Genomic DNA, 23,601 nt, shown 5'->3' on the forward strand with positions numbered 1-23,601 from the left:
AGTTTCACTTGTGCCTAAAGTACTCACATGATTTTAACACAATTTACAGACTGTCAAGCTTAAAGTCTAAAAACATTAGCACTGCCTAGAGTTGAAGCTGACAAAGCTGGGAAACTTCTGATCTCCCTATCTGGACCATTCAGGTAACAAGAGGCAACAGATATATCAAGATTCATTAAAAAAAAAAAAAAGAAAAAAAAGAAGAAAAAAACAGAGAGGTAGTTGCTGTCTCCATCAGCTAAGCTCTGTGAAGTTGCTGGCTATTTTTCCCCAAAATTACAAGCATCACTCCTGTGTTTTCAGGTAGCTATCAAAGTTATTTTTAACAACCAGAAAACTCATTCAGGAGCTTAAGAGGAATAAATCTACTGGGAAACACATTATTTTAAACTTCCATTTAAACCTGCATCTGAAAAGATTATTTGAATTATAAAAAGTTGAGAGTAATGAGGAAGCTCTTTGGCAAAGAGAAAAGTGATGTAGCAACTTTTAGGCCCACTGTATCATGATGCAAACAGTTCATTGTCCCTGCTGAAATGTCTATGTTAAAAGAAAACATACCTAGAAGTGCAGTGAGTTTGGGAAGCAGACCGACCTGTACCATTTTATTTCTCAGGCCTGTGTCAAAGGAGAGATTTAGTAAGAGTCGAAGAGTGATGTTCAGCAGGTCTTCATGTTCACAGGGTACCATTTTCACAAGTTTTTCAACAATATCCATTTCAACCTGTGTATCAAGAAAAAGAAAAATCCACAATGCATCCAAACTTAGCTTTGTCGTCAATGTAAAAGCCCTCTCAGCATGTTGTATATTCACATGCATGCATAGCAAATACATATGCAATTTGTACCCATAACAGTGACTATCGATGCAGTTTCCATCCGAAGGAGCTTTGCTTATGTCTTTGTGGTTGAAAGTCTTCTAGACTGGGTTACTGGGTAATGTTGATTAAAAAAATATTTTGAATTGAACAGTTCAGATGTCTTGGAAATATTCCTCACAGTTGAAATAATGCAAGAATGTGGTCAAAGCATCACTTGCAAGACTTGATTGGGGGCAAGGGACAGACTCATTTAAACTTAAATACAAGCAAGTCTGTAGCAACTAGAGCAAATAGAGACAAAAACATACCAACCAAGAAAGACAGAAAATTGGCATGGAAAAAGAATTTGAGACCTTTCATTGTGAATTTCAAATGAATCCCTAGACAGAACTTTGCATGCACTCTCAGAAGAGGCACACCACCCCCTACCTTAATTTAACAAAAGCTTGAAAGTCATCTTGAAAGATGTATCACTTTCAAATTAAAAAGTGGAATCCAGGAACTGAGAAGTGGTATCAGCTCCTCATACCGAGTTCACTTTACCAGCCAGAAAAGACATCTGACCATTGAATGGCAAGACTTCAGAAAGTTTTTATCATTTTTAAGCAACATTTCTCTGCTTTTATTTGACATAATCTTTTAAATGTATACTTACTTTGCTTCCCAGAACCTTCTTTGGCCAGAAGGAGGCACATAAAATTACTTTGCATTCTTCAAACTTTTGCATGCACGCAACTAGCCTTCCAGTTATAAATATACACAGAATAAATACTAAGGAAAGAAATTACAGCTCTCCCTACACGGCACAGTGCAATAATCAAACAACTGACTGGATATCTTTGATCAGAAACAATCAGATAGCAAGAACTCCTACTTCACTGCTTTGAATTTAATATGGTATTTGAACGCCAAGGGAAAGAACGTTCTATAAATATATATGGATTATTCATTTTTACTTAGAATTGGGTATTGCACAATGAATCATGGTTAGTTTTGCATTTGAAATGTTTGTGTTAGCACCTGATATAAGTATTCTCCTTCTTTCATACCTTTCCTTAATAACACTCTGGAGAAAATGTATCATCTTTATTATCAGTAAGAAATGCTCCAATAGACAGCTGACCTGAAGCATTACAAAACTTTTCAAAAGCCTTTTCAAAACGGTTAAAACACTCTGCAATAAATTCAGTTCAACAATTTTGTTTCACTTGTCTTTCAACCAAATCAAATGGAATGTGGAAAGTGTGCCAGCAAATCAGTGGGCTGGAGAGCTAATCCTTATTTTCCTAACTAAGTCCTTCAGGGCACTACACAAGTATAAACTAAATCAGCAACCAATCACCTGATAAACAGTCTACATACCTCCAAAAACACATGCTTCGTGTCTGACTTTTGTTAAGAAATAGGACACCCATACATAAATAAAGGAGATACCTCTTCTATGCAATGTTCAGTGCATATGTGTGCAAATGACAGGTTCACTAATAAAAATGCAATTAATTTTCTATTGCATTTAAACAGATCTTTTCATCTCACAATCTAAGTGTAATATTAATCTCAGATTACCTCTTGGATAAGGAGAATTTATCATTTTCATTTTACAAACTGGCATAAAGGCACAGAAGTAAAGGCATGTATCTAATACAAGCCATAGGGAAATCAGTAAGGAGGTATCTGGCTAAAGCTTAAAGTCACAAAGAAAAAAAAAAAAAAAAAAAAAAAAGAGAAGCAAGCTATAATTCCAGAAGTTTGAGCCGTTGCCTAAAAGACCAAGCTGACCTAGGAAAGAAGTAAAATAGTCTAGCAAACCGCAAAAGGATAACTACCCCTCTTTCCAGGGGAGGCGTCATGGGCATCTCTAGAAGTGGGGGTATGACAAGACTTCGGGGTACTAAGTTCAAAATTTGGAATTTCATGTATCATATTTTGAGGTGTCTTCATTGTTTGGGATGACAGTTCTTCAAAAACTTTTGCAGTATGTTACAGCTGGATGTTATATTTATTTTCCTTTATTCATTTTACTAGTAACAAAAGACAATCAGTGCTATGGAAACTTAGAGTGGGGACAGAGGTGTCTCCCTCTTCCCTCCAACCACAAAAAGTTTTCAGAGTCCATACCTTTCCAATATTGCAGTAGAGTGCTGCGAGCCTTACCATATCGTTTTTGTTCTCCATAAAAATGCTGAGTTTCTTCAAGAAGGATACAACCAGGATAAGCAGTTCAAAATTATCACGGTCCAGTGCTTTCACTAACATATGGACAATGTTCTTGTTTCTCATCTTCAGCTCAGTGCGGGTATCCTCAGCAAGATTTAGGAGCAGGTAAAGTGCAACTAACAAAGTGCAATACAAATCATACCAACAGATCAAAGACAATAGAACTAAACAAGTCTCTATATAGAGACTAAGTGCTTAAGACAAGACTTTCAGAAGCATTCCACTCCCTTCCCAGTGTATTTTGAATGAAATTGACCATGAATGTTTTTTTTATTCCTGTTTATAATAGAAAGCATTAAGAAGATTAACACTAATAGTGGCTTCAAAAAAAAATTATTATCACTAGAAGCTTTTTATATTTTTTTTCTTTCGATTCCAATGGTAACCATTAGAAAGCCCTTCTTTGGATAGCTTTGCCACTCAGATAATTTCAATCTAAAATTAAGTGTACTTTAGCACAAAAATAAGATAGAGTGAAAACTATTCAATTTGAGTCAGGTACAGGCTAAGTTAAAAAATTCAAATCAAACGTACAAACCCAGAATGTCCAACTCTTCCCAAACCAACATCACGAACAAGGCAAGTTAAGTGGATCACTTTTGCTATTTTCCCTCTAAGACTGACAGATCACTTTAAAAATTGTTAACATACTGTCAAACAATCCAAGTAAGTACCCATCTTCTCCCTGTTCTTTGGCAATGCTCTTGCATATTTATCCACACATTCAGTATGTTTAAGACATCCTGGTTACAGCAAGCATCCAGTAAAACCCTCTACCCACCTTCACCAACAAGGAAATAATTTGCTATTTGGATCTGGTACCTCGGAGCAGCTGTTCCTGCTTTACAACCAGCCCTTGATATTTCTTGTAAGTTTTCTCGTAGTCCTTTTTCAGTGTTTGATTTTCAGGATCTTCATCAAGTAAATAGCAGAAGCTAAGGAGTTCAGATAAAAGCTATACAGTTCAGATGACTATTGTTCTCAAAGGTGTTATTCGATCACTAGCTAAAAAGCAAGAGATTTGTAGAATAGCCAGGGCAAAGCCACTACCTCAGCAACAGCTTGCTACACCTGTAATCTACAGCATGGGGTTTTTATGTCCTCTTAGTCCTGGATGTATTATACCCTAATAGTCAGCAAAAATGTTCCAAAGACATACTGCTGATAAAATAAAGCTTTGTTGTTGTTGTTGTGTTTTATTAAATCCAGCTTAATCCCTTCACCAGCCCATACTTCTTACTCTTGGTCTTTTCCATATCTGCAATTGTATTTTGCACTACTTTCACAGAAGCTGCTGTATGCTCATCTCTTACAAGTCAGCAACAGCTACCAAGAGCAGTCAGAAGCCATCAAGCTGCCCCAGTGTATCAAAAGGATATCAGCTTTCTTCTTTTTAGCAAGTTCTTCCTGCCAAAGCTCATGTCTTTTCAGTTCATGGTCTATGATGTTCATACACAGAGCTCCAATTTTGTAGTGTGTGATTATTCCATGAAATTGAGAAAAACTACATTGAAGAAAAAACACCTGTGAGGAAAAATATAAATGCAAACAACCCCAAATCTGCTGTGACATCTATGCTATCAATGTGCCAACAGTGTACCACATGAACTATTAAAAAAATATACTTATTCTATGCCCCATTATAACACTTCTCTATTGGAAAATTATTTCAAAACAAAAACAATTCCTGAAAACATGAATATTTTTCCACACTTGTAGAAGGACAAGAAACAGTGTGTTGTTCCAAGGCAAGACAAAAACACATTCCAATTTTCATGCGTAAAGGAAAATGTTTGCCAATCAGTCCCGCTTTTCACATTATAAGTGCTTCAGAGGACCCTCTATTCATCATAAATTTAACAAAGCTCTAAAATCAATTTGTAATGCAAATTCCATTTGAATTATTTCTAGGGAGAGTATGCTGAAACACTGGTATATCTAAATAAGAGCAAGCACTCTGTTTTGAATACTGTTTATTTCCTGTAGGAATGCTGAGGGAAATAAAAGGCAGTAGCTCAGCCTATAAGCTATGGGTCAGAATCCTTACTAGTTTCTTCCCAGCTCTACTACACACTGCCTTACCACGGGGATTCACTTTGTGCCTCAATTTTGTCATTTCTCACAAGTGTGTTTCCATCTTAGCATATTTTTTCCTGTTTCAGTGAGGTTTTGTAGTGCAGTGCAGTGAACAAATGAAAAACCACTAAGGAGAGAGAAGTTCCTTATGTCCCTATACATAGGGACTCTGCACTCACCTTGAAAAGCAGAAGAAAATATAAATTATATTGGTAGCAAGTTCCACGCTTTGTTTCCAATCTTCCCTCAGCACTCTAGCCAATGCACCCAGGGCAGTTTCTGAAGTGACACATAAGCATTTTTTGTCTTGTGAGACTCAGAATTTGAATACACCTTATTGTATAGTTTTCTAATGGAAGGTTTTCAGAGTTCTCACTTTAACATGCAACACTATTCAAGTTCTGTTTGGAGACGGTACTACTATAAAACAGAGTATCCAGGGTGTTCATCCAGTCACAAGCCCTAAGAAGGAGCAACATGCAAGGAAACTGCAAACAAACACTAAGGTCATCTTAATACTTCCACTAACCTTAAGATCTCCTGGTCTCTGCCATCTGTATGTTTCATACTACACTGTGGCCCCTCCCTAAAACATCACCATGTTCACTTCCAAATCCCCTTTATTTTCTACCTTGACAACTATAATTTTTCATCCACTTATTTCTATTTATTTCCACCCTCCCCCCCAACTTGTAGAAACCAAATTATTAATTAGCACAAAGTTGCTATTTCTTCTTGTAATTCAGCTCACTTTTCCTCTCTGAACTACTTATATTTTCTGTTCCTTTACCCTATCTAAACTCTCTTCATGTACTCCACATTATGTGATCAGAGTGAGAAAGGCAGCAACTGGCAATTCCAAGCACTGCAATATTTACAACAACTCATGGGGACAAGCCATTAATTCATGGCTTACCATTCCCCTCCCATCCCAGTTCTTACATAATCTTGCCTGGGTAAAGTACACACTGAAGTCATCATTTACTCAAGAAACGTGAGGGTACAGGGGCTCAGAAAAAAAGGAAGAGGGCAAAGAAAAAAATTATTAAATTAACAAGACATGAACCCACAATCACTTTAGAGGTCTGGTTTGTATTGCCCTTATCTTTCATTTGTCTGACACCTTTACAGACTATAAGGTCCTTTTTTCTTCCCGGAAGAGAGGGGGCAATGGGAAACAATAATGTATATACACGCACACATATGTATTTACAAACACACACTATTCCACACTAATGTAATTCTCAAAATGCACATGGCACTGCACAAATGTATGCAGGCACAAAAGGACAGCAATGTGAATGTCATATCATGCATTCTGATAAGATTTTTAAATGGATCCATAAGAAAAGGAGTATGGTGTGCTAGTGAAATTCTTCAGTGATGCATCTAGATTTAAATTATTAATTCTCTTGGAAACTAGAAACCTATATTTATGTCAGCCTCCAGAACCCGTTTTCACAACAAGTTTCATGATCTTCAGGATCAAAGAATGTCCTGAGTTGGATACAACTCTACACTCTCGTCTCCAGCAGCAATGCCAACTGAAGTTAATTAAACATCAAAATAACTAGGATCAGAAAAAACAGCAGAAGCAGATCAAGGCCAGGAAGATTTTTGTGTTAGGCCCACCTACGAACAGTCTAAGCAGCATCCATTTGTAGAGAGATGCAACCAGGCTTTGACAGCCAACTTATTATGTACTGAGAATCAAAGCCCAGCAAACTAGAGAAAATCCCAAAATAAAGGTGAACTATTTTCCATTGAGAAGAAAGCACCACAAATACACAGCACAATGTTAAGAGAAGTTACCATTGTGCTTTAACATTACCGTTGATAAGCAGTTCTTCCAAATTATCAGGATTCCTAGCCAGCTGCAGGATGAGGGCAGAGCCACGCACCTTGTCAGGAATGTCCTCATACAGTAACTCAATGTACTCATCCATGTCATTGATATTGGCAACTTCATCAATCTGAAACCAGCCATAAACAAGGGTTTCACAGAGAGAGATGACAATTCGCCATCAATCACAATGTTATTCAATCAATAGACAAAAGAGTGCACAGCCTAGAGTTAAGATCTTAGGAAAAATAAAATACAAAGGAAAAAAAAAAATCAACACATCCAGAATCATTGCCAACAAACACCAGGAAATCTGAGATGTTTTAATTACACAAAACAAAGGATGCTCAGACATGACTCCCTGTGTCCTGTCCGATGTTCCAGACCTCACTCGCTGTCCTGCTGCGTGCTATACTTGGAGAGGGGAGTACGCAAGTAAAATATTTTACCCTTTATGGAGATTATTTTTATTCCATTGTGCAATATTTCCAAACCAAGTTCTTTGTTTAAAAAACAAGAAGCAAAAACCCCAGAATTCAGCATTTCTTCCCCCTGCTCCTCTTTACATAACTGCTTACTTAAAAAGTAAAGGAATTTTGCATTTCTGTTCTAACACCAATATTTACCTCCATTCCTTCAAATGGGGGTGGATCTTTTGGCTTATTGGATTTCTCTTTCTTTTCTATAAAGAAAAAGACATGGTTGCAGTTAAGTTCTGCATATGCAGAGACAAAAACACACCCAGTATTTACATAGTAAACATTCTGGTTAAATCAAGGTCAAAGTCCTTTTGTGTCCAGCTGACCTGTCAGACTAAGACAGCTAAGGTATATTAGGTTTCTGAAGCTGAACAGCCCACAGGGAGCAAAATAAGCCCCCAGATGCCTTTTGACTCCTTAGTCCAAATTATCAGCTACAGCCCAGTCAGCTGGGGAGACAGAGGGTAACAGACCTTAGTGCAAGCCCGGAGTGACAAAACTTCCTTACACAGTGGGAGAATTTAGCAGCTTTGCTTCTTCTTGTACACTGTGGAAAAGCTCCCCTGTGATGCACCAAGACACACTGTTACTGTTCTAAGTAACTTGTTTACCAGGAACTTAAGGGAATTACCCCAAGCTGTCTGCTACACTGTACAAACGCTTGTCAGCCTCTGAGACCCTCACTCCAGCTTCACAGACATCATGAATTCAGCATCGGAACACATCTACCCTTGGAAAAACTGATGACAGAGCTCTTTCTAGTAAGATCCTCAAAGTCTTTTGATGTCACTGCAAGTGCAGATGCAATTTGAAGGGGCTGCACCAAATAGAAAAGTCCATACCTCTAAAGTCCTACTAAAGCACAAGGCAGCCAGTAGCATCAATACTAAGTTTAAGCAAAAAAAAACCAGACTTTGGTTGTTAAAATGATGATTCTCGTCACCTCACTCCAAGACTGCAATTTTTTTCCAAGTGTGATTTAACTATACAGCTTTCCTACTCTCATTATATCCTAAGAACTTGTACATCACATAAGTTAGGACCTCAGCTAGAAAAACCTCACATAGCACTTTTTCAATGATGAAGCACCCCAGTCCCAAGCTGCTTTGTTCCTATTAAGACAGGAATTTCTACCTTTTCCTGCTGAGGCATCTCTGCGATTCTGTAGGTAGTACAACAGCTGTTCTACTTCTGCAAGTTTGGAGGGCCGAATGAGCTTGCATTCTTCAACCACCTTTCGAGCCAGGGAAGTAATGTCTGTATTTGAGTTAAGACTCTTCAGCCGAATTCTGCAATACAGATAGGTCTCTCTTCAGTTTTTCAGTTTTTCTATCTTCAGTCCTTTGATTTATGTTTACACAGCCATTGATTTATTCAAGCAGAAATAATCCCGATACCCCCAATGCTGGTGCCACGGCTTACAAAGGTAACATCATAGCAGTGGCTCTCTTCAACTCCAAATGTCAAATAACTGTCAAACAGATTTGACAGAGTGTAACTGTCCATCAGCTGTCAAGCAGCAACACTAGGTGCAGTTGTATGAACAAATCACTTATAACCATCTGAGACACAGCAGCCAGTAATCTATTTGCAAGACAGCCCCCCCAAAAAATGCACAGGACTGCAAGGGAGTACAGCATACACAAAAAATCCGGAATGAGAAACAGCTATGGGAGTTGACTACACAGGAAAGATCTTTTGCAGTGCCTGCAGATGCAGTGTCAGGAGTCTCCCACAGCTCTGACAGACCTGCAGTCAGGTCCACAAGCAGTGAACAGTAAGAAATCTGTGGCCATTAACAATAGGATAAATCAAAAAGGAAATACACTGCTTTGCAAATGCAAGATGCAATGCTGATTAATCTGAAAACAAGTGAACATTTCTGATATCTTCAAAAATTTTAGGCAATATAAGGATTCTCTTTTTCTTCCTCAATTATTCTTCTTACATACACTCACATACATAGCCACTTCAGCTCAAATTTTCACAAATAATTAAGCATGGAGATAAAACAAACATAGGAAAGGTCCAAACTTGTAACTTGGAAACTGAAGGTATAATAGTTCTCTGGACTTTTCCAATAGGGAATGTTCTAATGCTTTTAAAATACCAGGAAATACTAAAATTCAGATACTGTCGTGAAATTACTAGCAGGCAAAACAGATAAAAAAAAACAGGAGAGCCAACAGCTAGAGCATAAGGCTGTCAGAAGGTTCAATACTATTACTTGCTCCAACATTCACCATCATCTGAGTAGGAACCAATCACTTCACTTTTCTATACCTCAAGATTCTACCACATAGAATGGGAATAATTGCTTTTCTTTATAAAGCACCTTAAAGTACATGGATGAAAAGCAGTTTACAACATGTGTTTTAGATGTTAACTTTCCTAGGCACATGTTACTTCCTGGCTTCTTAAGCCTCCACTACTCTAGGGCTACATGTTATAAAGATTAGAAAGTATTAATTCTTACATGCTGTTGATGCTTTTGAGTTACTGAATTTATGACACTGTGAAAAACAGAAAAAGCTATCAGAACTTGCTATGACCTTACATTTTCTGACATTCTTTGCGCTCTCCCAGCATGGGGTCTCCCAGCTCTCCCACAATCGTTGCTTCCACTTCATAGTGGACAATGAGGGCTTTCTCAGATGGATGCACATCTATGTTGCCTCCTTTTACCTTCCTGATGCAAAGAACAACAACAAAAATATTATTATTGATTAAATGAAAAGCTCAGAAAACATATCAGTACACAGATCAGTAACAACAACCTGTCTCTAGTTTCATCCAGACTCTACACCCAAGCACTGCCTTCCTTCCACACCATATTTCCTTATTTCACACAGCTGCATCAAACCTTAGTGCTAGTGGCATATTCTTAAGTATTGTCTCTAGTACATACCGAAACACGCAAGCCACTGGTCAAATCTTAGTCACAGAAGTCAAGTAAGGAATAAACAGGATAAATATTTGATTTCTAAGTCTCCCAGCTCTCTTAAGGAGCTACAACCAGGAAAAAGATGCATTTCACAGAGAAGGTGAATTTCCCAGTTGAGACCCTGTTACATCATCGGTGGAGCAAAATCTTCTGCTAGTGGCATTGATCTAGTGGCATGAGTATAGTCACTTACAAAAGGAAATTATTCCTCAAAGACCCTCTTGGTAGGCCTAGCTAAATCTTAACACTTAAAAATCCACCAAGAATGAATTACAAAAAAATTGTATTTCAAATTCACTAATCCCTCTTCAAGCACGAACCTCTTCTCTACTGTTCGTTGCATCATTGTGTTTGTTGCTAGGCTCAGGGATTACCAGATCAACAGCTGCCATTATCAGGTATAAATCAAGCATATCTATCTGCTTTACTACAGCTACAGATAGTTTGGAAAAGCATTCTGCAGGAATGCACTCTGGGTATGTTTCTGCCACAAGAACCTCTCCTGGCCTCTCCCCCCTTGTGCCAGCAACTCCATGTCCACGCAGACACACGAGGGCCATGAGAACAGGAGATGGATAAAAGGCCATGAAGCTACATCTCACTTCTATTTTCAAGTGGTGGCAGAACCACATCCAGAGAACAATTACATGTTTCTGTCTTTGGTGGTAAAGCTGACCCTTGCCCCTTTTCCCATTGGTATTGCCAGTACAGTATGTACAGCCATGCCATAAACCAGACTGCTAAAACACTGCAGATTAAAAACAACTCCCTAATGTGGGTTTGGTTTTTGGTGGGTGGTTTTTTTGTTTGTTTTGAGGTTTTGTTTGGGTGTGTGGGATTTTTGTTTTATTTTGTTTGTTTTTAAGACAGATCATGTCAATAAACAGATTTACAGGTGGCTTCATCAGTAGTTGGATCAGCATAGATGAAACAGTAGCTAGCTACAGCATCAGGTCAATTAGCCCAGGGAAAACTACTTTAGTCTCATAGCGCTGGAAACATTAGCAAATCCAGATGCAGCCTTCAGTGTAACCACTCTCTTCAGAAAATGTGTCTGAAATGCATGCCTCCATCTACCCAGCTACTATGGTGGCTGCTTCCCCTTCTGCAGAATACAACTACAAAGAATACCTTTTTTCTTGAGATACAGTTGCCCCAAAAAACCCCACAAACCACAGAAAGGTCTGCTGTGGGAAGTGAAGTTTCTAGTTCAACTATCAGCCTTATGAAGTTACAGGGCAAACAATACAGCACACTGCTAAAGAGCAACATCTTCCTTGATGAGATTGTAGATCTATGTATCACTTCAGGTTTTTTTGAAGAGACTTACAGGGTTTTTTTTCCTTTAATAGTACTTTGAAACAGATGCTTTATTACAGTCCATTCTCTGTTCTCACAAGGTCCAGCCTTGCAGGGCAGAAAGCTTGCAGCAAATCTTTTTCAAAAGAAACCTGCCCACACTGCTCACCCCCAAATATATTTCCCCCATATTCAGACCTACCATAAGATCCCAAGCACAAATGTCAAACAGTCAAACCTCTGTTGAGTGACAGCTTGGTAATATTTACAGATGCAAAGAAAACAATGGCTGGAGGACAAGCAGCCTGCAGGAGCTGGGTATAGTTTTCCAATAACCAAGCTGAACTAACAGCTCATCATTGCCAAAAGGATTAGATCTTCCCATGTTTTTCCTGCTCCTGGCAGTGACCTTGGTGTAAGGGCTCATGAAACCCTTTCAAAGCCACTTCCAGCAATCCAACAGAAAACTCTTCATGTTTCGGCAGAGGGAGTTTTAACATGCTGTGGAATTAAAGTGCTCTATAGAAAGGAAATAACACTTCCTATTGATGAGCATGGATAAAGAGGAAGGAGCGAGACCTTTTGGCAGCAATAAACTGCTGATGAGCATAGTGATCAGCAGAACTTCAGCCTAACACTACTTAAACAGTTTTAACATTTCCCATATTTAATTTTTTCCTTAAGAGGAACAGATGGATAAGCCAAACAGCTACAGAAATTTTCTGCCCTCTCACACTCATAACCATCCTCATTACTTGAGCTATTTCCTAGCTAACAGTCACAAATCAATTCACATCCAAATTCCTTCTCTGCAAAAAATCTTACTGTGTGAACTGCTGGAAGACCTACACTAAAATGCACTACATAGTCACTAAAGTTGTTTTCCATTTGGAAACCACTGCATTCAGATTGCCAGCATCACGTTTAAAAAAAAAAAAAAAAATATCCTCCCTCCCAAAGCAACAAACATCTACTTTACTGATTTTCTATCCATCTTGTCACTCCATAAAACACTTAAAAGTACAGACACTCTTAACACTGGAAGAAGTAGCAATGCACTGGGGAGCTTTCACCCACATCAGCCTGTCCTTTCACTGCCTGCTTTGTCAACAAGAATCCTGTCCTATTAAAGGTTTAAAAGAGAAAGGGCTTTCCTACAGACAAAAGGTGTGCCAGCTGAGCTCACATAACCTAAGCTGGTGTGTGAATACCCTTTATTAACTAATTCCTTCGGGGGAAAAAGCAAACACAAACTATCCTAATTGCAAGTGGCACAAATTGCACACGTGAATAAGGCTGAAAATCCAATAACAAATCCCAGCAAGTCAGACTTGGTGGGAGGGAGAGTGCTCATAGAGGATGACAAAGGGAAACAGGGATCCGAGGGGTAACCAGACTTGCACACGAGCCCAGTCACGTTAACAGCATGGTTGATGTTTTTGGTTTGTCCTCCCTAAAAAGCGAGGAAACTATACTTGTAGCAGAGATGACGACTACAAAATAAAGAAGATTCTTCCAAAAACACATAAGATGGCACAAACAGAACATGCAAGGCTAAAAATAGGCACTGTTCTAAAGTTACAGTCATCTATTTAATTACAGATGGCTGTTTGATTTTTATCTGTTATGACATTTACATGACAGAACTAATGTCCAAAGATTATCAAGAGGTTTTTCCCCACTGTTATGATTATGGGTCTTAATATGTGGCATATGAGGAATTAAAAACAAGGGAAAACCCAGACAGCCTAAACAGTAAGTTCTGTAAATGCTAATAACATGGAAAGGAAAGTGTTGGGGAAAGGGGGGGTGGGGGAGAAGAAAAGGAAAAAACAAACAAACAAAAGACCAGGAGCTCCACATCTTTTGTCCTTCAAGATGCGAAGGATAAAATCACCTGCATGGCAGCAGAAAGTGGCACTGTTCACACATCAAATCTTAGCAGAGGCCTAGATGGCCTGACATCTTTCAGGACTGCTAGCACTTTTGTTCTGAACACAACTGATGGACATTCACTAGTTGCCTACTTGGACTCTTTTCTTTAGGCTGACTGGTCTCACTGCCAAACAGATAGATAAAGGCATCATTCATTCATCATATCCTTAACGCCAAACTCAGATCACCCACTTTACACACCACAGTTACCTCTCAGGATCATCTCTCCAACCTGCTATCCTTTCTTACCCATGCTGCCAGCATCTAGCAGTGTTCCCCCTCCACGACCCATCCCCAGACATTCTCTATTCCCGTCACCTATTCTGTCACCTTATCATCCTTATGCCTCGAATCATATTCTGATCCTTCTTGTCCAAACACAACCTACCCTCCCAATGCTCAATACAACCTGCTCACACTTCCTCCAGCAATCCAGCCTCACTCTTTCAGCCTTCACCTCATTATCCCAATCTTCCTTTACGTGGACACATACAGCATCTCAATTCTCACAATACTCATTCTCTCACCTTCAGTTTACCATCCCGACTCCTAAGACATTCCATTTGCCCCACACAATTATCTGTCCCCCCCCCAATCTGTCAAGCCAGTTATCTGTCCCCCCCAATCCACCAAACCAGTTTGTCTTTCCTAGTTACACCCAGAACATGCCCTTAGTGCCTAATATCCTTTCCCAGCCCATCTATTCCTCAAAGCAACCACCTGTCCCACTCCAACCCCTAATACCCACACAACAATCCACTTATCTAATAGCATCCATTCTCCTCTCCACTTGCTGCCACCTCAGAGCCTCATCCCAAACGCATACCACAAAATGCCATCACAACCATCCCCAAAACAGTGCACTCCTTCGAACTGCCACCTTCCCCAACCAGTTACCACCAGCATGCTACCCATTCCATCTCTCAGCCTACCCTAAACCCACCTTACAACCGTCATTCATCCCTAACTCAGCCTGCCAGCCCCCCCTACAAGTCTCCTGGTCACCAGACTGGGCAGCCACCCCTCAGCCTGCTCCAAACAAATTTATCTCTCGTTCCCAAACCACTCAAACCAAAGCTTACTACCCATCTTCTGCCTCCATGCCCCAACCTCCAGTCACCTCCCAAACCAGTCACTTCTCAACCCCAGTCACTCCACCCAATCTATGACTTCCCGTCTCATAACCTCCCATTCATTCCCAAACCAGCCCTCACCACAACCTGCAACCTCTCAGCCCCACACCCCATCCCCTCCCCGCAGCCTCTTCTTGCCCCCTGACTCCACCACCCCCCACCCAGCCCCCACCACAGGCCGTAACGCCTCAGCTCCACTGTGCTCCCGCACCCCACAACCTCCCACCCACTCACCCCCCAGCACCTCAGTCTGCCACCCCACACACCCCACGTCGCCCCTCAGGACAACCTGCCGCGCCTCAGCCGCACTCCCAGCCCCCACCTCAACCTGGCGCGCCTCAGCCCCACAGCTCCCCTCCACCCCTCAGGACAACGTGACGCGCCTCCCCTCCGCACTCTGGCCAGGCCCCCCGGTTACCTCTTGAGGTACGGGGCGTCCTCGCCCTGCATGGCGGCGGGGGGAGGCCCAGCCCGGGCGCGGCCCCGCTGCGCGGCTGTTACCAGGGAGAGCGCGAGCCCCGCCCCGCCCCACCCCGCTGGCTGGGAGCGCGCAAGCGCCGCCGGTCGGCCCGGCGGCGGCCATCGCGCATGCGCACTGCGCGGGCCTTCCTGAGCTCCTCGCGCGCTCCTCTTGCGCGCCGTGCCGGCCACGCGCGGCCAGGCGCCCTCTGCAGGCGTGGGGGAGCCATTGTCTCACCGGGCCCGGGCCGAGGCATGAGGCGGCCTCCCTGCCCGATGTGGCCTCCCCACCTCGTCTTTACCGGAGACCGGGACACGAAGCCGTGGTCCCCAGTGCCCCCTCAGGGTGCGAAGGCTGGGCAGCGGCCTTCACGCACCATGCTAGGTAAGCTCCTCGGGCCGAGGGGCCTCGCAGACCAGGGGCTGTAGCCGACGCCCCTGAGGGCCGGGCCTGTCCCACAGGCTTCAGCACCCCGGTGGGGCCGTTACCAGTTCCACCCGCTGCCTCGGGGTTTGTCTGCATCTTCACGGTGGGCCAGTGGGACATGGCGGCCTGCAGTCCCCACACAGGGCAGGCCGGGTGAGGCTGGTCCCTTAGCGAAATTAATGGTACTGAGGAGAGTGAAGATCCATGTAGGGCATGGTCACAGGGCCTTGACCTGGGAGTCAAGAATCAGTCCTGCCCTTTCTCAGAGATGCCACCTGTTTAATACCTGGTACTTCAGGATGTTTTGAGCAATAGGAATAAGGAGACTTTATGCTCCTGGTTGCAATATTTAGGGGAGGATTGAAGAGCGGCTGTTGTGCTGTCCTGCCCAGTTCTGGCCATCTGAGCTGTTGCTTTTCCTTAGCATCAGCTCTCAGCTAAGCCCAGTCTTAAGGCAGCCTTGGTCAGAAAGGTGTTTTGAAACATAGTCTTCCTCTGGGGTTAGTAGCACTTTCACTCAGCTACCAATGCAGGAGGTGTGGGGTGGTGGCCCATCTGTGGCTGCAGCCTCAGGCGTGTGGCTGGAAATCCAAAATTGATGTTAGAAAAGTTACACTGTACAGCCAGCGCCTCAGTCCTCCGTCTCTTTCCTTTGTTTCCTAGGCACTCTAAATAACAACCAAACAGCATCATATCCAAAAGGTATCAGAAACGATCTTAATGGGCTTAAAAGTTTATCTAAAGTTTCTATCAGAGCAGCATTGAGTCCAGAATGGAGACTCATCTAAGCTGTTGGTTATAATATCCATGACAGAAGTAAAACAGGCCCATCCCAGCTGCCCATGGGTCCTGCTGACCATCTGAGTAGGAACTAAATGGATAACACATAGAACTAGAGGCAGCAGCATCTTGTTGGCTTTTTAAACTCTCTGTATTTCCTCAAAATAGGATTTTAATTTCTGCTTGTTTTTTGTAAAATGCAATAAGCGGGGACTGTTGTTTGCGTTTCAGAATAGAAAGATAATACCACTCTGTAGCAATTAACAGCAGTTAAGTATAAGATGCAGGGCAGATCCCTGCATGTGTTGTTTTCTGGAGTGCTCTTTGCTGGACTGCAGCCCCGTTACATACAGTTGAAATGACTGTCTACCCAGAGTTGTAGGGATAATACACAAATAAATACTAGTCATGTATCTAAACTTTTGGTTTTATTGTGGCAAAATATTAAGAATAAATACTTAATGTCTACTGATCCTATTGAACACTAACAATTTTTATATTTTCATGATCTGTAACAGAACAGCAAAAAATATTTTGTGGTTTCCATACTGTGCCCTGCCTGTGTCTTAACAGAAAATGGAAAAAGAAATTATCCTGTGAAATATGAAGTGCTACTTTAGAGTAATGAATGTACAAAACATTGCTAGAACATAACGCTTTTGTTACTATCCTCATTCTGGTTTTTATCACAGTAATATTTTGTATTAATTCCTGTCAAAGAGAAAAATATATATGATTACCTGATCAGAGCAACAGTTCTTCAGTGATGTCAGCAGCTCTTCAGATAAGCGCGAGCCAAGCGTTAAACTTTGCAGTCATATAAATAAATACTCTGGTGTTTTTGGAGTGCCAAGTACCTGACAATCTCTATCTCTTTCACTGCAAATTTCTTTTTTTAGTCTGGTTACATATGCCTACAAGTAGAGAATAGCTGTAGCTGCATATGATAGAGTAGGTCAAAGATTACAAGATGAGAATGATACAAAAGAATGTGGGACCTGAAGAATATGGGAAAATAAACATTTATTGCAGTTAAGCGTGCCATGATGTTTGGGCTAAAATTGGCTGTTTGTCAGAGAGTAAAAGGGCAGCAGCGCTTGTCTCAGCCTGACAGAGTCCAAATGAAAACACCTCAGCTGTGGAGCGACTGAGCCACAAGTAGTGCCACGATCAGATAATTTTGTCTGTTGGCAGCAGCCAGTTGATGCTGGGTTTAGAAAACCACATGGCACAAACACTGAAAACCTTGCTGTGCATGGTAGATTCTTTTAAAATTAAATCGTAAACCAAATGCTGTCCAAGGTCTGGTTCTACAGAATTAAATATACGGTAGAATAAGAGCAGAAGAGATGGACAACAATTTTGTTGTTTGCATTAAAAAAGCAAAAACCCTTTAATATTTTTGAGGAAGCACACTTTTATGCAAAAAAAAATGAGATTCTTTGTCTTTTTTTTTTTCTCAAGATGTGTCCAGATGTTCTTAACAAGCTAGACAGAATACACTCTGTGACATTGGAGCAACACACACCATACTGTCTCCTGGTAACTTAATCTTATTTCTTCCTATTTGTTCTCTTAATATAAAACAAATTCATTGTGACTGAAAAGTACTGATGCTAAGCCCGATTTTGAAGTCAACAAAGATGTTTCCATTGTCTTCAGTGAGCTTTATATGGGTCTTTGATATATAACCACGAGACTGCATGTCAAAAATGCCTTGGGGTCTGATTTCTTCAAAGTTTCATTGACTCCTACACATATTTTTCATGTCATTGTGATAACCAACATTGCTTTTCTATAGCAAATGGAATTGTTAAAATGTAATAGATTAAATTCTGTTATGTGGCATTAAGAAACCAACGCAACCCTGAGATTTGTAATCTCTTCATCAAAGATTGCATCTTGCTCTCAGAAAAAAAGAATATGGGTAGATTTCAGGAGAAAAATAGTGAATACAGGATATTTTCCTAGACCTTGTAAAAATGAACTATGTATAAAACTCCTTAAGGCCTTTTATTAGTAAAGCAATCTGAAGGAATGGCTTTCAGACAAACATTTTAAGCGATTAGACTATGCTGCTCAGTGGGGGATGGAGATGATGATGATGTTCTGATGTGCTGTTGCATAATAAGTAACTGAGGTATGGAGGTAATAAACCCTGGGCTTAAAAGTTTATACTGGAAGAAGTGAGACGAGGCAAAGCAAAATCTGATATGGAAAGGGAAAATCTGGCTTAACTCTTCTGGATGAAATTAATTTTGGGACACAGAACAAGGTGATTCTTTAATGCCTTTTTGATCAGCAGTGACAGGGACATCTGTGCAAGTGAAAGGCTTTTTCAATATGGTACATGATCCCACTGGTAAAGACTGGGTGCTCTTGTTATCCTTGAATATGAGAATTCACAAAAATGAAAACAGTCTTTATGGAGGGCTTGATTTGTATTTTATAATGATCTCATTCAACACTGACCTAAGAAAATGCATCAATTTGTGGCTCATTTAAACCAGTGAAGAAAATTATTAATATCTGTAGGTTTTCATTGTTTCAAATGTAGAAAGAAAAATCTAAAGATGTGAACAGAAGAAGACGTCTTCATAGAGAAGCAGAGCTTTTTTTAAACTAGACATCACAGAGCAAAGGGATCCTGTTTTCTCCATTGGTTTATCCAAATCAGAATTGCTCACTTCCACGACAGTGATCTTGTTTGAAGGCCTTGTACGCTTGTTCACTTGGCTGAATGAGTATTTCCAGCTGGTGATAAACTGACCTCTGCCATCTTGTGCCTCAGTGCTCCTCAGCAGCTGGAGTGTTATAAACTCTGCATGTGCAGACCTGTGCAAGCCTGCAGGCAGGAATACAGTGCCCAAGCTCAGCTGCAGCTGATGATGTGACAAAGCAACCATCTGCGTAGACTTGGAGTGCCTAACTTGAGACTTGAGAGTTGCTACTTAGGCAAAAATACCAGTTTACTCATGTCCCAGGCAAGACTGATCTAAGAAGTGTTGGAAGATATAAAATGTACCACAATGGTGCTACGTTACCTCTTTTTTTCATTGAGTTATCAACCCTTTAAGAGGGAGTTTTGCTGTGAACAGCACAGAATAGTATGTTGTGTATTTTCATAGGATTATTTAGGTTGGAAAAGAGCTTTAAGATCATCGAGTCCAACAGTAAACCTGACCCTGTGAAGTCCACCACAAAACCATGTCCCTAAGTGCCACATCTGCACATCAATATGTTCTCTGTGTGTGTGTGTGTGTGTTCAGTATGTATGGTGATTTCTGCTTATTTTCTGACAGACAACCTGAAATGCAGTATCCCTATCCAAAGAGCCAAGGATGTGCTTTCAGTTTGGGTTGATTTTAATTAGACTAAGGCAAACATAGAAAGATTAAATACAGAAGTGTCCATACAAGAGTGAGCAGATAGCCTCTCTCTGCTAGCACCATCTTGTTGGGCCCCAGTGACAGTGATGGAGATTCTTATGCAAAATCCTGGTTCTGCTGAAGTCAATGAGAGTTTTACTGTTGACCCTGATGGGGACAGAATTTCACCTCTTAATGTTTATTAGATGCAGCAGGCAGAAAGCAGACTCATAGCTATAAAGGCTGTGACATTTTATGGTTCTGACTCTGCAACCACTCAAGCACATGCTTAATGTTGCCACAGTAATAAAGTTAAGCACCAGCTTAAGTGTTTTCAAGAAGAGGTCTTCTTTACACTTGAGCAAGTCTATATTTGATCATAAATCAGGAATTCCCCCTCTTCCTCATCCCTCCCCTTCAAAAGAAAAGGATTCTGCATGTGATCATCAAATTCTTTCTACTTTGCTCAAAAATAATTACCTTTTTTTTAGGTTTTTGTCAAAAAAAGCAAAAAGAGAGTAAGGAATGAGTACCTCAGCTGAAGTGATTTTGCTCAGGTGACATTTGACTTAAAGCGAGTTACTAATTTCAAACAGATTCAAAAGGAAAATTTCTGATTTCAACAATTTATTATAAATATCTCAGACAATGGCTGTTTACTTAGAAAAAGTGAAGATCTTACAGAACACTTTACAGCCAAAATCTTTCTCATTAAGTTTTGAACCATCCTGGTCAACACTAGCCTTGTTTGTCGTATCAGGGCAAATCCTGCTTCTTTTGCAGATAGCAGCATCTGTGTATTTGTTTCCACTTACTTTTAACCAAAGCACGTGAGAAGCATAGCAGAGTAGAAGCACAAGGAGAGGCATTTAAGCTAGATTAATGCAGACCTGAAATCAAGCATGAAATTTTAGTGGGATAGCACTTAACCAGTGGAATAGTTTACCTTAGGATTTATGGCTGGATGCTTCTCCATTATTATCAGTCTTTATGTCAGGAGTAGATGCCTTTGTGAAACAAATGCTCCTGCTTAAGCAGACTCATAGGTTCATAGCAAACTGTGCTGAAGCAACCTCTTTTAGTCTATCCCCTTGCCCCAAGTCAAATAATTTGTACTCATATTATTCCTGTCACTAATTCAGTCTTCAGTGATGGGCATTATAGTCTTCCTGGGGAATCTATTCCAGCACTGAATTGTTGTTGCTACGAGAAAACCATTCCTTTTTTCTATCAAAGCTACTCAGTCAGCCCATGTTTTTCTTGAAGAGCCATGCCCAAACCTGGGTACAGTACTTCGGCTGGAGTCTTTCCAGTGCTGAATGGGTAAGAAGGATAACTTCGTATCGTTTATGGGGATGGAGTAATCCCTCCACTTGGTAGTGATAAGGCTGGTCTTGATGTGGGGATCAATGAGTGGGGGTCTTTGTTGTATCTTATACTCAAGGGCCAACTAGATGGTCATGGAAGTCACTCCTGGTTTTAAATCTGATAATGTGGATGATGAATGTACAGTACATTCCTTCACGGGTTCTGTTCATATGCTAATTTGATTTATTTACATTGTGGTTCGTAATAATAAAAGTATTAGTCCACTGGGTTGGGTGGATGATCAGTCAGTTTTAAACTCATCAGAAATCCAAGCAGATGCTATATTTCTGTTTGATTTAGTGCACTTGCCCCTTCATCCTATTTGGTCTTCCCAGAACTATCTATGGCAATGTGGCTGGGGTGGAAACTAGAAAAACGTATACAACAGAGATAGTTGTAAGAAAAAATGTAACTGATGTGACCGTCAGCTGGGAGTCAATGACAGGCAAGATGCAGATAGTGAAGGCTCATCATGGGAGCTGTGGCTGCATTTTCATCACAGTTAGGAGAGCCTTAAGGCTGTATTTGCTTGCTGCCTGGACCCCACCTTGTGCTCCACCTAGGCCATCAGTTCTGGCTGGAATTATATCAGGCAAGATAGCTTTTCCCAAGGAGCTTCCCAAAATGCCTCTGATGAGTGGATGTGACGTGCAGGCAGCCTGAGCTCTAGAGCAGTGTGCATTCCAGGTGGTATCCTAGCCAGCTCAGCACAGAAACAGCCAGAGGGATCACTGGCTGTGAAACAGAGGGGAGGAACATCAGGAGAGTGTGTGGAGTGCCTGGAAGAGACTGTGTTAGACACGGAAGGTGCTGGTGTTATAAACAAAGTGTGTGTGGGGCAACAGGAAACCTGAGAGGTGGAAGGGAAAGTGGGGTGAAGAAATTTTCTTCACCGTCCCAGCCGTACTTTCCAGGAGTCTAGAAAGCACTGGGGGAAGGAAGGATCAGGTGCTGGTCTGGCCGGCCCATGGGTAAGAAAATATGAGAGCCCAGGAGTTCAGCTCTAGTAATTACTATTTCTCATAAGCTTCTGGGTTACAGTAATGGAAGTTTTACAATGCTGTTGAGCAGTGTGTTGAAAAAACAATCCTTCAGCTTTCAACTAATTTAGTTACCATCTGTAAGCTGTTGAGGTAATTCCCCTCATTTCACTTTGCCCACTTAATTTTGCAATGTATGCCTTTTCTTCATTACACCTCCTACATATGCATCTGTACAAGCACAGAGTAGCACATGAGTGTGTGACTCAGGATTTTCCGTAGAAATGGGAAACGCTATTGTCACTGATGCACTTTGTGGGCAGAATGGGATAACGCTCCATCACTGTAGTCCCTCCGCAGGCTGTGGGCATTTTGCTGTGAGGACCTGTGGTCTGTTACTCCATGTATTCTAGACAGATGCAGAAAGTGTGAAATGCATAAATAAGAAGTGCTTTGTGCTACAAAGCTCCAACATTGGTGTTTGTATAGATGTCTGAGTTTTATTTTGTGCCTTCTGTACAAAACTCAATTCACTGCTGGATTTCAGATTCCAAAGTTAACATATTAAAGTTGTCCTTAGTTCACCCAGCTCTGGCTAAGTATTGCATCTCATATGATTCATAAGATTTCCCTGGAACCCAGTGGCATATCAGTTTTCGTGGCAAGGCACAGCGAGGCGAGTTAATTAATAGCATTCCAACATATCCTGGGCTTTATTGGCTAGTAGTGAAGAATCCCAGAAGAAGGCAAGCACCGTAATTGTGCCAGATCCATTCTGTGTTTCCTAAAGTTTTGTTCTTGAATTTTTTCATATGTATTGTATTGTCTTGATGCCAGTGCTCATGATCTCTGAAATTAAAAGCATTCCTCATAAAGGGGATTATGAGATTAAAAATATGGCTCGTAAAGAACATGTTGGTCCTCACTGGGAGGATGATAGACGTAAAAACATCAAATTACTGATGTCACCAAATAAAATGAATTTAGGAGATAACAGTGCATTTTAAAATAAATAGCGAGGATGTGTTAGATTTATGAACTGTAAGAACTTTCCTTCCCAGTATACTCATTCTTCATTTATCATTTTATAATAAGAAAACCACTTAAACTTAAATTTAGTCTCGTACAAATGTCACTTACTAGCTTTCTTGCTAATCCAGAGGAAATATTATTGTAGTGGTCCCCGGGGTCCAATGTCTAGGTGTTGGATACATGATAAACTTACTTGAAGCTTTCCTAGTGAGATATAGTCCTCTGGAGACAGCTGTGGATTTAATTTTTCAATCTTTAGTACAACTTAACCCCTTAAAAAGAAGATTTAGGTTTCCCTTGTCAGGTCACTTAAGAGTTTCTTCTTTTATTTTATTCTTTTTTTACTTCTTCTGCTACTTGCCCAGACTTCTAATCCCCAGACTCTGGAGGAAACATTTAACCATCTTGAACTTCTCATCTCTGGATTATTTTTTGCTTCC

General features: G+C 40.9%; 2 protein-coding genes across 8 annotated transcripts in view; one reads left to right on the top strand and one right to left on the bottom strand.

Moving 5' to 3' along the window:
- Positions 1-15,320, bottom strand: part of KIFAP3 (kinesin associated protein 3) — a 71,024-nt gene extending 55,704 nt beyond the window's left edge. The window contains exons 1-10 of one of the 2 annotated variants that reach the window (XM_065071052.1): positions 15,166-15,320; positions 9,994-10,125; positions 8,571-8,725; positions 7,584-7,639; positions 6,946-7,087; positions 5,294-5,393; positions 4,418-4,542; positions 3,861-3,959; positions 2,976-3,154; positions 562-724 (exon numbers count right to left, since the gene is read on the bottom strand). In XM_065071052.1, the coding sequence (XP_064927124.1) occupies positions 562-724; positions 2,976-3,154; positions 3,861-3,959; positions 4,418-4,542; positions 5,294-5,393; positions 6,946-7,087; positions 7,584-7,639; positions 8,571-8,725; positions 9,994-10,125; positions 15,166-15,197 (1,183 nt within the window). In that variant the 5' untranslated portion in view covers positions 15,198-15,320. Of the gene's footprint in view, positions 1-561; positions 725-2,939; positions 3,155-3,860; positions 3,960-4,417; positions 4,543-5,293; positions 5,394-6,945; positions 7,088-7,583; positions 7,640-8,570; positions 8,726-9,993; positions 10,126-15,165 lie in introns of both variants that reach the window. The other variant, XM_065071051.1, reaches the window with a different exon arrangement.
- A 21-nt stretch (positions 15,321-15,341) lies between these two features.
- Positions 15,342-23,601, top strand: part of NTMT2 (N-terminal Xaa-Pro-Lys N-methyltransferase 2) — a 36,410-nt gene continuing 28,150 nt past the window's right edge. The window contains exons 1-2 of one of the 6 annotated variants that reach the window (XM_065071067.1): positions 15,342-15,591; positions 17,878-17,955. Coding sequence is in view for 2 of the 6 variants with exons in the window: in XM_065071069.1 (XP_064927141.1) it covers positions 17,878-17,955 (78 nt within the window). In the remaining 4 variants the exon portion in view is untranslated. Of the gene's footprint in view, positions 15,592-17,772; positions 17,956-23,601 lie in introns of those variants that run through there. The other 5 variants (XM_065071071.1, XM_065071069.1, XM_065071070.1 and 2 more) reach the window with 5 other exon arrangements.

This window comes from Columba livia, chromosome 8, assembly GCF_036013475.1.
Source record: "Columba livia isolate bColLiv1 breed racing homer chromosome 8, bColLiv1.pat.W.v2, whole genome shotgun sequence".
NCBI classification, from domain to species: domain Eukaryota; kingdom Metazoa; phylum Chordata; class Aves; order Columbiformes; family Columbidae; genus Columba; species Columba livia.